Here is a 15,511-nt window from a genome sequence, read left to right as displayed (position 1 = left end):
CACCTCCCGGGGGGACTGACCACACTGCAATCCCTTTTCCCCCATTCTCCTCTTGGTGTCTTGGGCATGTACACACATATGCATGGTGTGATTTTCAAGCCGCCAGGTCCAGGACCTGAACTGCTAAGTTGGCTATCTCTAACATACTGTTGAACAGCATAATAAAATACAAAAAGCATCATTTCATTTGCATAAAGCTGGGAAAATGCAAAACTAAATTCTTTAGGGATAAGTACATGTGTGATCAACTACATAAATAAAAGCAAATGAAAGATAAATACTAAAATAATATATTGGTTATAGGGATAGGCATATGATTAACAGAGGGAGGAGAAATATGAGCAGCTAGCACATGGAGATTCAATGGTATTGCTAATATTCTATTTCTCAAGCTGAGAATAGTGGTGCACACACTAGTATTCATTTTACTTCTCATTACGCTTTACATATTCCATTTGTGATTTTACATAAAATTTCACAGTAAGTAAATTTTTTTTTAAAGTTTCTAAATACTTATGCAATTTTAAACACAAAACACTTTACTTGTTCAATTAAAGCATTCCTTGCTTCAGTTGTCTTCTTCAGCAATTCAGGATCACTTATTTCCAACACGGGTTTTCTCTCAAATTCTTTTCCGTCATCTGAATTAGAATTCCAAACAAGTTTTTCTTTACTTACTACATCCACCACTCCTTTGAAAGTTTTTGCTTCACCAATTGGCAACTATAAGCCAGAGATTAACATGATCAATGATCAGTCCTTTAGAACTGCATCAGCAATAAAACTTTCTAACTGTACCACTTTCTTCAAAACATCAACCATCATTATTACCACAATCTATAGCTATTTTTATTTATATTTCAATTTCTTCCAAAAATGATTGGAGATAGCATCAGAAATCTTTGTCACAGAAAAATTAAGTTGATGAGGAAACTATGAAGCAACTGATCCTGTACATTAACCAATTTACCTGTAAAAGCAAAGGTTTTGCCTTCAACTTCTCTCTGATGCTTTCCACTGCATAGTTAAAACTGCAGAACAGAAAAATAATAATTAAAAATATAGTTAAAAATTCTTAGAACAAGTCTAAGAATGTCTCCTAAAATAACCCTTTTTATTTTCCATAATTGTCTTCATTTAACAGTTTCCATAGGACACTATATTGTTTAAACATTTCATAACAAGTTCAGATAACGGTGATTGAATATCAACCAGAATACCCCCACAAAGGTGTTTAGGTTATTATTGGGTCATCAGAAAAGTCATGATGCATTTTGCATAGAAAATGACCTGGTATTAACATGAGCTTCATGTAATTCAATTTTGAGGTAAAGGTTAAATGAATTGATCATGGTCACATAGATAATAAACTATGGATTGGATTCCAATGCATGATACACTGTGATTACAAGTCAAGGATTCTTTCTTCTACAACTAAACTTATGACCACACAAGCTTTCTTCCAAGAGCCAGCCTAACAGTTTGATTATTCCAGATTTTTAAAAAAATGTTCCACTTTTTGTAAAGAATTATTCTTTATTATCATTAGTATTATTTAATTTGACCAGAGACAGACAGACAGACAGACAGAGAAGGAAAGTAAGAAAGCAAGCCACCAGGTCCAGGACTTGAACCATGGTCAACCATGTGGGAGTCCAGCACCTTAACTACCATACCACCTGCTGGCCAGATTCCTCTAGATTTTTATCTTAGGCATTCACAGTATTGCATGCTACTCTACTCATTTCTACGCTAACATCAGGTTTGGCTATCAATGGCACACATGCATGCCACCTTTGGCACATGGCTGACTCATACATATGTGTAAATCCCTTCGGTCCCAAAGTCTTTGAGAACCTGCCTATCATCCAGTCATCTCCCTCCCTATCACCATAGGCATGTCATGAAAAACCCTATCAAAATATACCTCTCTTTATTTAAAAATAAATGAACAAATAAATAAAGCCTTAGAATTACTGTAGAAAGTACATAAACACAAAGCAAACTATTAAGCATTTTTAGAGAGGGATAATTTGTCTTGTTTTTCCCCACTCGCCCACCACAAACCAGGAACTTTCCTATCAGATTTCCTCCTGAATCCTTTATGTTCTTGTTTCTCTCCAACTTCCATATTTCCTTCAAATCCTTCATATATTTCTGGTTCTCTGAATTATGTTCTCAGAACCATTTTGGAGTACGTACCACTCTATAAATTTACAAGCAAGGACATGACATGACATTTCAGCATGAACTCTCTTCTGTCCTACATGGAGATCTCACGACATGTCCATTCTCTCCTTCCAATTCCCTTTTATCAAGAGCATGCTACACAATAGCTAAAAAAAAAAAAATCAGGAGACAAGGACGAATACCTTTCGCTGAGGCAGTTACAGGAGATAATTCTTTATTCTCTACCTTTAGCAATGATGAGGACAGTAGTCTGCATCTATCCAGGGACCATTCAATTTTAAAAGATAACCAAGAGAACTAGCAAGATACTGCTTGGTCAGGATCCTAGAAAATATGATTCAGCCTCTCTTTTTTTTTGAGAGGTTTTTGCCATAGGGCGCATGCACGTGCCAGACAGATAGAGACAGAGAGACAGAAAGCAAGAAATCAACCCCCAGGGGGGATGGCCACATCGCAATCCCTTCTCCTCCATTCTCCTCTTGGGATCTTGGGTATGCATGCACACGCGCCCGGTGTGAGTTTTAAGCCACCGGGATGCGAACCGCGGTCGACTACATGGGAGTCCAGCGACATAGCCATTACGCTAACTGCTAGTCCCAGCCTCTCTACATTAGAGGCAGAATGATCTATCATCTATCATCCTTATTAATCCTTAAATTCTTACTTAATCTATGGACTAGCTATTTGAAATTTTTTTTTAATGGAAATATACTGGGATTCCACAGAATATCTGTATCCTACATGGAAGAATAGCTACTTCTAAATTTAAGTTACAGTCTATTAAAAGTTCAAACTGTATTCTTACTTTGGCAAGCCAAATAAACACATTTTAAATACCTTGCTCCAGTTTTATCCATCTTGTTTATAAAACAGATTCGAGGTATCCTGTGTTTATCAGCTTGTCTCCACACTGTGAGAGTCTGGGCCTAAAGCAAAGATGAGGAAAAGATACAAAAATAACTGTTACTAGACATAGAACAGACCCAAGACTTTCTGGTGACATGGAATTAGACATCATTCTAGCAAAAAATTAATGTCACTACCCTTAGAATTCTTGGGTTACTCTTTTGCTATCAGGTTAACACAGCTGGGAATGGGATGAGGCATCATGAACAGCATGCTGCAAACTGTTGGAGAACACCACTTTGGGCGAACTAGGTTGTCACTGAAAGCGAGTTAACACCTGAGAGGTAGTGAGACCAGGGAGAAAGGACTTTGAATTAGAAGACCTACTCTGATTTGGCATCACCTTTCCTAGCACATGTAAAATAGATGTTGAGCTTAATTGATGTCAGTTTTCTGATCTATGAAATAGCGACTTTTGCCTTAATGAGAATAAAAGGAACAAATAGAGAACGTACTATATGATAAAAATCACCTATATTATGGAACTTTTGAATGTTCATGTGAACTAAAGAGGATTTGAAGAGGAAAAAAACCCAATATCCGTATTAATAAGTTGCAATGGTTGGATCCAACCAAGGGTCATATATTATTTAGTTTGTCTCTGCAATAATTTAATCTAAAACAGTCTTGTAGCTTTTTTTCCTTCAATCATTCATGATGCTTACATTAAAAATTTTTTCACAATTTCTGAAAAGTTCTGGCCAGATTTTTTTCTTTTTTTGAGAGGTTTTTGCTATAGGGCGTGTGCGCTCGCCAGACAAGAGAGAGACAGACAGAGAGATAGAAAGCAAGAAATCACCAACCAGGGGGGATGGCCACACCACAATCCCTTCTCCTCCATTCTCCTCTTGGGATCTTGGGCATGCATGCACATGTGCCCAGCGTGAGTTTAAACCACCGGGTCCGGGACTCGAACCGTGGTCCACTACGTGGGAGTCCAGCGACATAGCCATTACGCTAATTGCTGGTCCCTGGCCAGATTTTTTCCAGAATGTCTTTCTTTTTAGATTTTTCTAATTGTCATCTCACAATTAGATTTGGGTCATTTTTAGCAGGAATACCACAGAGTTAACATTGTATCCTTTTCAGTGCATCTTATCAGGAGGTGACACACTGTCAATTCATCCCATTTTGGAGAATTTTAATTTTGATCACTTAATTAAGATGGCAATTTTACAGTGAGAACTAATATGGCCTCATGGGGACCAGTAGGTGGCGTAGTGGTTAAGGCGCTGGACACTCCCACATGGCCAACCATGGTTCAGGTCCCAGACCTGGTAACCTGCTTTCTCACTTTCTCTCCCTCGCTCTTTCTCTGATCAAATGAAAATAAATGAATAAATAAAATTTTTAAAAATTATTAAAAAAAAGAACTAATATGGGTTCAGTATTTACCACAAAGCTGATCTTGAGATTATATTATAGAAGTGGTTACCAGCTATAAACAGGACATAATCAGTCCCACTAGCAATAAGTTGTTTACTACAAATCCATTTTCAATGTTCATTCAAGAATTTTTATATTACTGTTGAGAGATCATTTGGATCTCTCACACTGGAAATAGGTACTAATTGCCCCTTTGTTCTGTAATATATTATCAAGGATGTTGTACAGTGAATGGTCTTAAAAGATATAGTGTCTCCCTGATACAAAGGCGGATTGGCATATAACTCTGGAAGATAAAATTTCTCCCCAGAGCAAAAAGTAGGCAAGCCCACTGCCCATTATAAAATATTTCCATTCTCGGGAACCAGCAGTTAGCGTAATGGCTATGTTGCTGGACTCCCACGTAGTTGACCACGGTTCGCACCCCGGACCCGGTGGCTTAAACCCTACGCTGGGCACGTGTGCGTGCGTGCCCAAGATCCTGAGAGGAGAATGGAGGAGAAGGGATTGCGGTGTGACCATCCCCCCTGGGGGGTGATTTTTCGCTTTCTGTCTCTATGTCTCTCTCTCTGTCTGTCTGGTGAGTGCACGCGCCCTATAGCGAAAACCTCTCCAAAAAAAAAAAAAAATTCCATTCTCTAAGCAGAGTTCCTCTCATTCCATTGCATGTGCAGCTGTCACATTGTGGAAACTGGAACTTGGGAAATTAGCCCAAGAAAATGCTGGTAACTCTGGCTATTGCTATTTTTACCGTCACTAATAAAGTCCTTTGCTGGAACCAGCAGAACGTGTAGAGGTTATGTCACTCTATTACCACATGGCCGACCACAGTTTGTGTCCTAGACCCATGGCTTGAAAATCACGCCAGGCACATGTGCATGCACACATGCATGCCCAGGATCCCAGGAAAGTGAAGAGATTGTGGTGTGGCCATCTACCCAGGGCATAATTTCTCACTTTCCCTCTTACTATGTCTGGCTCTCTCCCCAATGCCAGCAGAGGGCACATGCTCTCAGGCAAAAACATCTAAATAAATAAATAAATATTAAATAAATAAAGTCCTTTGTCTCTGACCTAGGACTCCTGTGTATTCTGCCAGATTCCATGAAACTCTGGCAGGCTAACTTACTAGCTTGAAAATAAGGTATAATCTTGGACTCATGACAGTTCTCAATGCTAATTTTCATAGTTCCTTTGGAAAAGCAAACTTTAGTATTCTTTCACTAAAAAAAAAAAAAGAAAAATCTGAGATTGGATATAGGTAATGCTTCAACATTAAATTCTAGCTTCCCCTAACTATTAGTTTATGTTAACTTATCAATTAAAGAGCTATGATAACTGATTCTGACACAGTCTCCGTGTTTTTGTAAATCACTGTTTTGTTCTGACTTTATTTTGGAGAGATGTCTTTATTTTATATATATATATTTACCTCTACACCAGCAGAAGCATCAAATACAGCCACAGCACCATCCAAAACTCTCAGGCAGCGCTCAACTTCCAAAGTGAAATCCACATGACCTAAAAAAAAAAATAAGATGAAAAATACAATATGATGCTTAAAATCTTTTTTAAAAAACAAAACAACAGGCCAGCCCTATAGTGCAGTGGTGAAGCACAGCATGTAGGGAGCTGGATCTCACGTAGCAGACCACAGCTCGTATTCTGGCTCCTGTGACTTGGAAAACGTGCGAGGTGCATATGCATGCATGCCCAAAATCCTGATGGGATGGAGGACTGCAGGAAAAAGTATGGCAGCATAACCACACTCCACTAGGGGTTCTCGCTCTCATTCTTTCTCTCTCCCTCCCTGCGTCCCTCCTCCCCTCCCTCTCCCTGGTAAGTGTACAAGCCTTCTGGCCATTAGGAAAAAAAAAAAAAGAAATAATATATAATCCAACAATACCCAAAAGTATTGAAAGCAGGGTCTTAAAAAGATATTTGCGGGGAACCAGCAGTTAGCATAATGGCTATGTCGCTGGACTCCCACGTGGTCGACCGCAGTTCGCATCCCAGACCCGGTGGCTTAAAACTCACGCTGGGCGCGTGTGCATGCATGCCCAAGATCCAGAGAGGAGAATGAAGGAGAAGGGATTGTGGCGTGGCTATCCCCCCGGGGGGTGATTTCTCGCTTTCTATCTCTCTTGTCTCTCTCTGGCTGTCGGGCGAGCGCACGCGCCCTATAGCAAAAACCTCTCCAAAAAAAAAAAAAAGATATTTGCAAACTCATTTTTCATAGCAGCACCGACAATGGACAAAAGGTGACAACAACCCAAATAGCTATCAATGGATAAGTGGATAAGCAAAATATGGTGTGTATATGTATGTGTGTGTGTGTGTGTTTATAAAATGGAATATCACACAGCCTTAAAAAGAAAATCATGTCACATGCTGCAACATGGATGAACCTTCAAGACTTTATGCTAAGTGAATAAATCAACCATAAAACAGGTACTATGTCCTTCCACTTATACTTTATATCTAAAGTAGTCAAATTCAGATATGGAAAGAATGGTGATTACTGTGGGGGGAGAAAAAGAGAAAAGGGAGGTGTTCAATGGAAAACAGTTTCAGTTCTGCAAGATGAAAATGCTCTGGAGAGCTGTTTCACAGCAATATGAATATATTTAACACTACTGAACTACACACCTAAAAATGGCTAAGACAGTAATTTATGATACATGTTTTTTTCACCATAAAAATATAAACAAATGAAAAAAAAATCCACACAAACAAAAAAATCGAACAATTTAGCATTTCTGTATTGTTGAAACAGAATTACACCTGGTGTATCAATCAGGTTGATTCTATACCCCTTCCAATCAAATGTAACAGCAGCTGATTGAATAGTAATGCCTCTTTCTCGCTCTTGAGCCATGAAATCTGTCACCGTGTCTCCATCATCAACATCTAATCAGGAAAAAGATGACTTAGGTTAGTCTGGATAACAGGTACAGTTCCTTGGTATCTAATACCTATCAGACATAATTTAATCTGGTTTACGGAAAATCTTCCCTGGGACCAGCAGTTAGAGTAATGGCTATGTCGCTGGACTCCCATGTAGGCAACCAGGGTTTGAGTCCCAGACCCGGTGGCTTAAACTCACGCCGGGTGTGTGTGTGTGTGGGTTCCCAAGATCCCGAGAGGAGAATGGAGGAGAAGGGATTGTGGCGTGGCCATCTCCCTTGGGGGGTGATTTCTTGCTCTCTGTCTCTGTCTCTCTGGCCAGCGTACACATCCTATAGCAAAAACCTCTCCAAAAAACAAAGAAAAATCTTTCCTAAAATATTTGTTTTAATAATTGGAGTCCTTAATCTTTAAGTAAATCCTCAATCTAGAAAAAGTTTTTCAGCAAGATTAGTAATTATGCCATAAAAATAAGTTTTAACCATTATAGATGAGTTTTACCGGATCATGTATTTCTCTTATGTTCCCCTAGCTTGACTTTCACCATCCCCTCTTCATATCATGTTCCTCCCTCCTAATCCCTTGATGGGAGGCAGAGTAGTGTGATGAAAGAGCACAGACAGATCTAGGCTTAAACCCCAACTTTACCACTTACTACTGTCTGACTTTGAGCAAGTTATTTAACCTAGCTTGTAAAATAAGGCCAAAAGTCATCCTTGCTAGGCTGTTATAAGGATGAAATGAGCCAACACAAAGAAAGTACCTAGCCTAGTAGATAATAAGGGGTAGCTACATGGAGTAAGATGGAGAAAAACGTCCTCAAAAGTTAAATTATCCTTTACAAATCCTTTTCTCATCACTGAATTTCCAAACAGAAGGGATTTATTTGAACAAATGCAAATAAAGTCTTAGTAGAATGCCTACAATATAAGTCATGAATAACACTTACCCTGAGTACTGAAAAGTTCACTCAAATTATTCTGCAGTAAAATTCTTGAATTATTCATTTTATTCTGATTAAATTTATAGATAGCAAAAGAAATGAAAAATAGTTGATCTATATCCTTTAAAATTTAAAGACATAAAATAGGGCCTTACATCACCACTTATATCAGCATTAAACTCCTAAAATGGTAGCTAATTTCCCATGTTTGTATATGTGCACAGACACACACACACACACACACGTAATCTAAGCATGAGGAAAAGGAAAAAGCAAAAAAAAAAAAAAGATTTGTTAGCAACTCCACATATTTGTATCTATAAATTGCACTAGTGTTGCTAGTTATTCACAATGAAATCACCAAAGGAAACAAGTATCACGAAGGATACAAATACCAAATGACTAGCCAAGCGTCCTAGGTGAAGTAGTAAGTTTTAAAAACACTTATATGGGGCCAGCCCACATGGCCAAATGTGTGGTTCAAGTATCGGACCCGGCAGCTTGAGACACACTGGGTACATATATGTGTATGCTTAGTATCACAAAGAGGGAGAGGTGGAGGAGAGGGGACAGCAATGTGACTGCTCCTAATGAGGGGTGCTTTGGGAGCACACATGCTCTCTGGCAAAAATCTTAAAAAATTAATAAATAAATAAAAAACACTTATGTAATAATAAGATTTTTATTTCACAGTATCTCTTTATCTCTATGACTAATACAATCAACCTTAGATCAACAAGTTCTGTCATAACTTGCATGTTTTCTAAGTCTGTGGCCTGAACTAGAAAAAAATTTGAAAAGATAGCTTGTGTGTAACACATATGGATTATTATTCTGCCTTGAAAAGCAAAGAAATTCTGACACATGATGCAACATGGATGAACCTTGAGGATACTGTTGTAAGTGAAGTAATCCAGTCATAAAAAGACAAACAGTATAAAGTTCCACTTGTACTGAAGTTAGTAAAAATCATAGCAAGAGAAAGCAAAATGGTCCCAGGGACCTGAAAGAGAGGGAAGTGAGGAGTCATCTTTTTTTTTTTTTAAAGAGATTTTTGCTATAGGGTACGTGTACTTGCTGCAGAGACATAGAGACAGAAATTGAGATATCACCCCCTGGGAGGGATGGCCACACCACAATCCCTTCTCCTTCACTCTCCTCTTGGGATTTGGAGCATGTTGGCACATGCGCCTGGAGTGATTTTAAGCCACCAGGTCCAGGACCCAAACCATGGTCGAGACTACGTGGGAGTCTAGCGACATAACCATTATGCCATCTTCTGGTCCCAAGGAGTTGTCTTTTAATGGGTACAAAGTTTAAGTTTTGCAAGATAAAAAAGTTCTGGAGAACAGTGCATAACAATGCAAATATACTCAACACTATAAAACTGTACACTTGGAATGAATAAGATGGTAAATTTTATGTTTTTCTAACTACAATTTAAAAAATTAATAACTTGTTATCTGGACCCTCAATTCATAAATACAAACTAGGGGTATGAGGGAAGAATTATTACCAGATCTGTGACATGACAGTGAAAACCAATCGATGCTCCACATTTTGCTGTCTGTCATATACTCATTCTCATTGCAGTAATTCTGTGAGTTCAGGTGGTTATACATTTAGGAATCTGTCACCTTGAAGATACTAATCCCAGTATTCTTTTCCTCTATAAATATTATGTCAAATCTCAATTCCAAGAGTCTAGAGAAATAGTTCCCAATAGGATATGCGTATGCTAGACTTTCTGAATCTTAATTTCTAGAGTGAGGCTAGGACATTATTATTATTTAAAAACAAAACAAAAATACCAAACAACAATTTTTTCAAAGCTGCATGGGTATCCAAATGCACACACCTAATCAGGAACCACAGTTTTTATATGTTGCAAATTTTTTTTTTTAATTTAAAACTTCAGTAAATACTATAGTTATGGGTTAAGAATTAATAAAATTCTTTCCTCTTCTACATGAGAACTGTCCTCTGGTTAATGTTTTAGTTCTTTCCTTCTAGAAACCAGAGAACTGGGGATGTCCAGTATATTGCCAGGTAACATATCTTTCAGAAAAAATAAGTTCTGATTGGTAAACTAAATCTGAACTGGGAAGAATTATAAATGGATTATAAATACCTGATACATAGCTTTGGGCTTACCCTGAATGAGATATGGCATATCTCTTATGCAGAACGTGGAAGCTATGCCTATGGAACTATAATAGGAACTACTCCTTCCTATAAGGCACGAGTCTTCTAAGCTAGGGTGGCTCCTGTGAATCCCGTCACCTTACACCTAAGCTATCACTTTTAGGTGGCCAAAGACTGTTGTAGATAGTTATGTAACTGGTGTAAGAACGCCCATAGAAAGAAGCATCTAACGCTGATCTGGTGGTAAACTATGGTTCCTGCCCTATAGCCTTCTGAGGAGACCAGTGCCAGATGGGACCCTTGGTAGTCTTGTAAGTCTGAATGTTTAATTGAATCTAAGAAGATACTTTGGTGGGTGTTGCAGCTACCTTATCTTTGTGCTGCAGTGTAGGCATCAGTGCCTCCATTTCATACTCAAGGTCTCTATGTTGATTTCTTAATCAAAATATTTTCCAATGATGATTTTGCTAATGGGGAAGTGGGGAGAGGAAGAATCCATTCTAACCTCCCAGTGATCTTGTGTATCCAGAATAGTATAATATTCTTTCTGTAGTGGTAGTTTTGCCTGCATCAATATGAGCCATAATTCCAATATTACGGATTCTGTTTAAAAAAGGAAACAAACAAACAAAAAAAAACACAGCAATTATGAGGTGGACATGACTAAGACTATAAAACCAAAATACCTATGTAGTGTAAGTTTCAAGCTGGTTAGTATTTTTATCATTTTTATCACTATAAAAACTAGAAAAATGGAAAAAATATTTAGAGTATATCCAAGCACATTACTCTGACAAAACAACGAAGTAACAAAAGGGCTAACTATGTCTTGAGGATACTTTCTATTCATTTCTAAAAAGTATACTATTATTAAATTAAAATTTTTTAGCATTAAATTGAGAAAAGGAAAATAGCTTTTAAGATATACCAGGCTAGCCCATAGTGGTTAAGGGAGCTGGATCCCACATGGCCAACTACATGGCTCGAGTCCCAGACCAGATGGCTCGAAAACCATATGGGGTTCATGTGCGTGCAGAATCAAAATCCCTAAACAAGGGAGAAATGGAGAAGGGGTTATGGTGTGACCATTTCTCACAAGGGAGTATTTCTCCCTCTCCCTCTCTGTTTCTCTTGTCTCCCTCTAGCAAGCTTCCAGCAAATTAAAAAAAAAAAAGTCAAAAAAAAGTAAAGATATATACCAATATCTTTTCATAATTAGCTAAAGCAGAAAGTCACAGAAATTGCAGCATTTGCTAATAATGCCCATCAGAGAAAACTTGCAATTTTTCTTGACAGCCTACAGGAGAAAAAGGTATCAATTATAGTACTTACTTAGCTATAGGAGGATTGATGATGGAATGAAGAGATTTGATATCATTTCCTATTAAGCCTAATGGAAAGAGTTAAAATTGAACTATTAAGCTTAGGAAATTTTCTTTTAATTTGCAAATGAAAGAACTTAAGATAATTTTAAGTAAATACAGTAATTCCAAATAAAGTAAAACCCAAGCTAAATAAAAGACTCATTTATCTAAAATTTATTTTCTTCCAATTTATAAGGAAACAAGTTATGGACAACAAAACAAGAAAAAATTTTGCATGAAAGTCAGAAATTAACCAGAAAGAAATATTTTACCTCGAGAACATTCTATAAGCAGATTCAAATGCTAAATGTTCAAGTTAATTGCTAAATCCACCAAGCTTCTCCTTGCTCAGCTCACTAGCATGAGCAACACTTTAGTGGTCTTTCCTCCTGACAATCTCCAGGGAGAAGCCAAAAAGTGAAAAAGGGTTGGAGACCCCTCATAAGGGGAGTCTTGCAAATGAAAAGAGACAAAGAGAAAACGAGCAGGCAAAATAAGGTAGGTAAAAATGAGAAGAATTTTATTATCTGTACCTGGTAAGGAACTGTAATTTCTTCCAAGAGGTGCATGCTTTTTTCTTTTAAAATTTGCTCTTATTTGACAACAGCACAGATTCTAGTGAAGAGAAAAAGAAACCTGATGGTAATTTCATGTTAGCATAACTTATTACAGTAGTTTTAACATTGTAACTATGCTTTATCAGAAAATAAAATGTTTTGCATTCCATTAAAGTAGTCCTAATTCATTAATTCCAATTCTTTTTTCTTTCCAAATAATTATTTATTGAAAAGTGACTGAAGGAAAAAATAAAAATAAAGTTAATACTAACTTGCTAGTTTGAACTGATTTTAAAACAATGATTCTCCTATACCTGTGGCATTAGCCCGGAGTGGGGTCTTAACCTATCCCTCCCTCCAGCCAAGAAAATCAAACTTCTGAGGAAGCGGCCGGGCAATGTCACAGCAAGCCCTCCAGATGATGCTGATAACTACAGTATGAGAGCCGTTACCGTGAAGTTTAGATTACAGAGTCAGAAAGGTTAAGGGATCTTTCCCCTAGCTATACCTTAGTTCTCCACAGCTGCTAAAAGCTTGTGGGATTCATAAACTATTAAACTATTTCAGTACTTACAAAGGTAGTTACACACAGAATCACTTGAAAATCCTGTTAAAATGAGGGTGGGGGAGGAAAGGCAAGTTGGGGGAACTGGGTGGTGGCAGTTTAAATGTACCCCAAGTATCTCCAATGCAGCATAAGAATCACTGAGTTAGAGTGGGTCTGCTTGAGGCTCAGTCTACCCTCTGCTCTAGCTGTTTCCCTTACTTTCATGGTCCCATGCAGAAGTTAAATATTCTCCATCCCGACTTATCCCTAGACCACAGGATATGCATTTAATGGCAGCCAATACACTTGGAATTGTTAGTGTATGTAACGAAGTGGGGCTACCACATTTACTTATTATATCAGGAATCCACGCCTGTGCCTTCTTTATTATTTATCAAGTTTCTGGCAATAGCACACTTATCTTCGAAAAGGTTTCAAGAGCATAGTTATTTACATTTCCACTCAGGCATCTATTTGTCACAGCATACCTAGTCTGAAAATGTCAGCGATAAAAACATTGAAGAAAAACTGTGTAACTCCTTGGTCTACTAAATGACATAAAAAATGGGACACCGAAATATATATTCTTCAAAATGCTGCATGGCGATTTTTAAATGGCAAAAATGAATTTATAGCTTAATGGTTAGGTAGGTTCTCCAGTAATCCTTACTAAGTCACTACTGAAGATAAAGAGAAATGACCCAGACAAGCTTTAAACCAGCCCATCACTTAGCCAGAGATGAATAATGAAAGGCATAATTTCATTTGAGGATTAATATCTCTAAAGCATACTGAAGAAATAACAGTTTACAAAATACTTCATTGTGTTCTAAAGGGAATTCAGGAGTCAAACCAGGGCTTACAGATTAAGACTACATTCCTGAAAAGGAAGACAAATATCAGACTGCCAAGAAGTTGGTTCCAACAGTTCTACTGAAGTCAGTCAAAAGTATTTTATTATATTGATGATGATGTGGATAGTAATGTCTTTTCTTAACTGATATGCATGGTAATCGTGCTGAAAAAAGAAATGTAATACACTGTGAAGATATATGTAATTCAATGTAATATAAAAAAGATTATGATAGTAAATAAAATTAATTTTAAAAGTATTTTATTGTATCAACCACTGTACTATTCATTATGTATCTTTACATTAACTTAAAAGAATTTTTTATTCACAGGAGTCTCAACCTGTGGTGACTTAAGAATAGAAAGCACATTTGTACTTAGCATGTTGAAGATGTGTGTTAAAGTGCTATTATTTATTTATTTTTGGGGGGAGAGGTTTTTGCTACAGGGTGCGTGCGCTCACCACAAAGACAGAGAGAGACAGAGAGACAGAAAGCGAGAAATCACACCCCACACGGGGGATGGCCATGCCACAATCCCTTCTCCTCCATTCTCCTCTCGGGATCTTGGGCACTCACGCACACGTGCCCAGCGTGAGTTTAAGCCACCAGGTCCGGCACTCAAACCCCGGCTGACTACATGGGAGTCCAGCAACATAGCCAATATGCTAATTGCTGGTCCCTTAAAATGCTATTCTTAGAAGAGATACAAGGCACCACCCTCCTCCAAAAACAACTGCCATTTTAGTATGCGACATGAGATCAGCTTTTGGCTTTATCTTGTGTGTGTTTCTAAATTAAGGTGATTTCTTCTCAAGTTTCTTATTAAATTAAGGTAATTTCTTTTAAATTAATTTGTATGATTATACTAATTTAGAATCAAAAGCTGATGAGATATACTAGGCATTTTGGGCTGTAGAGTAATAGGTTATTGAAGTACATTTAATTTTACAAGAAAAACTTACATTAATGTGCAAACTGGGTATTTTCTGATGATTCACTGCAAATATTTTCAAGTAGGTCAACATCTTGATCCTCTAAACTCTGAAAAAAGAAATATGCAAAACTGTAAAATTAAGTTTATGTATTACATGTAAGATACACGTAAAGCGTATATAAGACATACAATAAATATTACTTTTGAAAACTGGGTAAAATGTATTCTAATATTTTTTGCCATGGTGGCTGGCTGATGGTTAAGGGTGCTGGACTCCCACATGGTCGACCACGGTTCAAGTCTCCGACCTCGTGGCTTACTTTCTTATTCTCTTATTCTGTCCCTCTCTGGTCTAATTTAAATAAATAAATTAAGTTAAAAATATATATTTTTTGCCATCAAAAGCTCAATGTATCATTCAGAAAATGAAAATTCTGAATAAATATAAGAAATACGGTTCTTAGGCTTAAAATGCCCTGTATTTTCTCAACACACTTCAATTTCTAAAGAAAGCTATGGAGGGCCAGGCAGTGGCACAACAGTGAAATGCAATGCTCCACAAGGCACGTGTGGGAACGTTACCAGTTCCGGTTAGAAATCTCATAGAGCACACCAGGGTGGCCTGTGCCCATGACAAGGCTGGCTGAAGCAGAGGACAGACTGTGGCATCAAAACTGCCAGGTGTGCTGTATTTTAGTCTTTCTCTCTCTCTCTCTCTCACTCATTCATGGAATAAACTTTACCAAAAAAAAAAAAAAAAAGAGAAGGGGGAAGAAAT

The 15,511-nt window shown here is 37.6% G+C and overlaps 1 protein-coding gene across 4 annotated transcripts in view; it reads right to left on the bottom strand.

The window, feature by feature from the left end:
- Positions 1-14,845, bottom strand: part of GFM2 (GTP dependent ribosome recycling factor mitochondrial 2) — a 42,623-nt gene extending 27,778 nt beyond the window's left edge. For 2 of the 4 annotated variants that reach the window (XM_014583918.2, XM_006167794.3), the window contains exons 1-9: positions 14,762-14,845; positions 12,375-12,456; positions 11,810-11,867; positions 10,983-11,080; positions 7,267-7,392; positions 5,915-6,003; positions 3,028-3,116; positions 971-1,031; positions 544-723 (exon numbers count right to left, since the gene is read on the bottom strand). In XM_014583918.2, coding sequence (XP_014439404.1) covers positions 544-723; positions 971-1,031; positions 3,028-3,116; positions 5,915-6,003; positions 7,267-7,392; positions 10,983-11,080; positions 11,810-11,867; positions 12,375-12,456; positions 14,762-14,824 — 846 coding nt within the window. In that variant the 5' untranslated portion in view covers positions 14,825-14,845. Of the gene's footprint in view, positions 1-543; positions 724-970; positions 1,032-3,027; positions 3,117-5,914; positions 6,004-7,266; positions 7,393-10,845; positions 10,948-10,982; positions 11,081-11,809; positions 11,868-12,374; positions 12,457-14,761 lie in introns of those variants that run through there. The other 2 variants (XM_006167793.3, XM_014583919.2) reach the window with 2 other exon arrangements.
- Positions 14,846-15,511: the final 666 nt, after the last annotated feature.

This window comes from Tupaia chinensis, unplaced genomic scaffold (assembly GCF_000334495.1).
Source record: "Tupaia chinensis unplaced genomic scaffold, TupChi_1.0 Scaffold145093_1, whole genome shotgun sequence".
NCBI classification, from domain to species: domain Eukaryota; kingdom Metazoa; phylum Chordata; class Mammalia; order Scandentia; family Tupaiidae; genus Tupaia; species Tupaia belangeri.
Note: the sequence above shows the minus strand (reverse complement) of the source record. Positions and strands in the feature narration are given on the sequence as shown.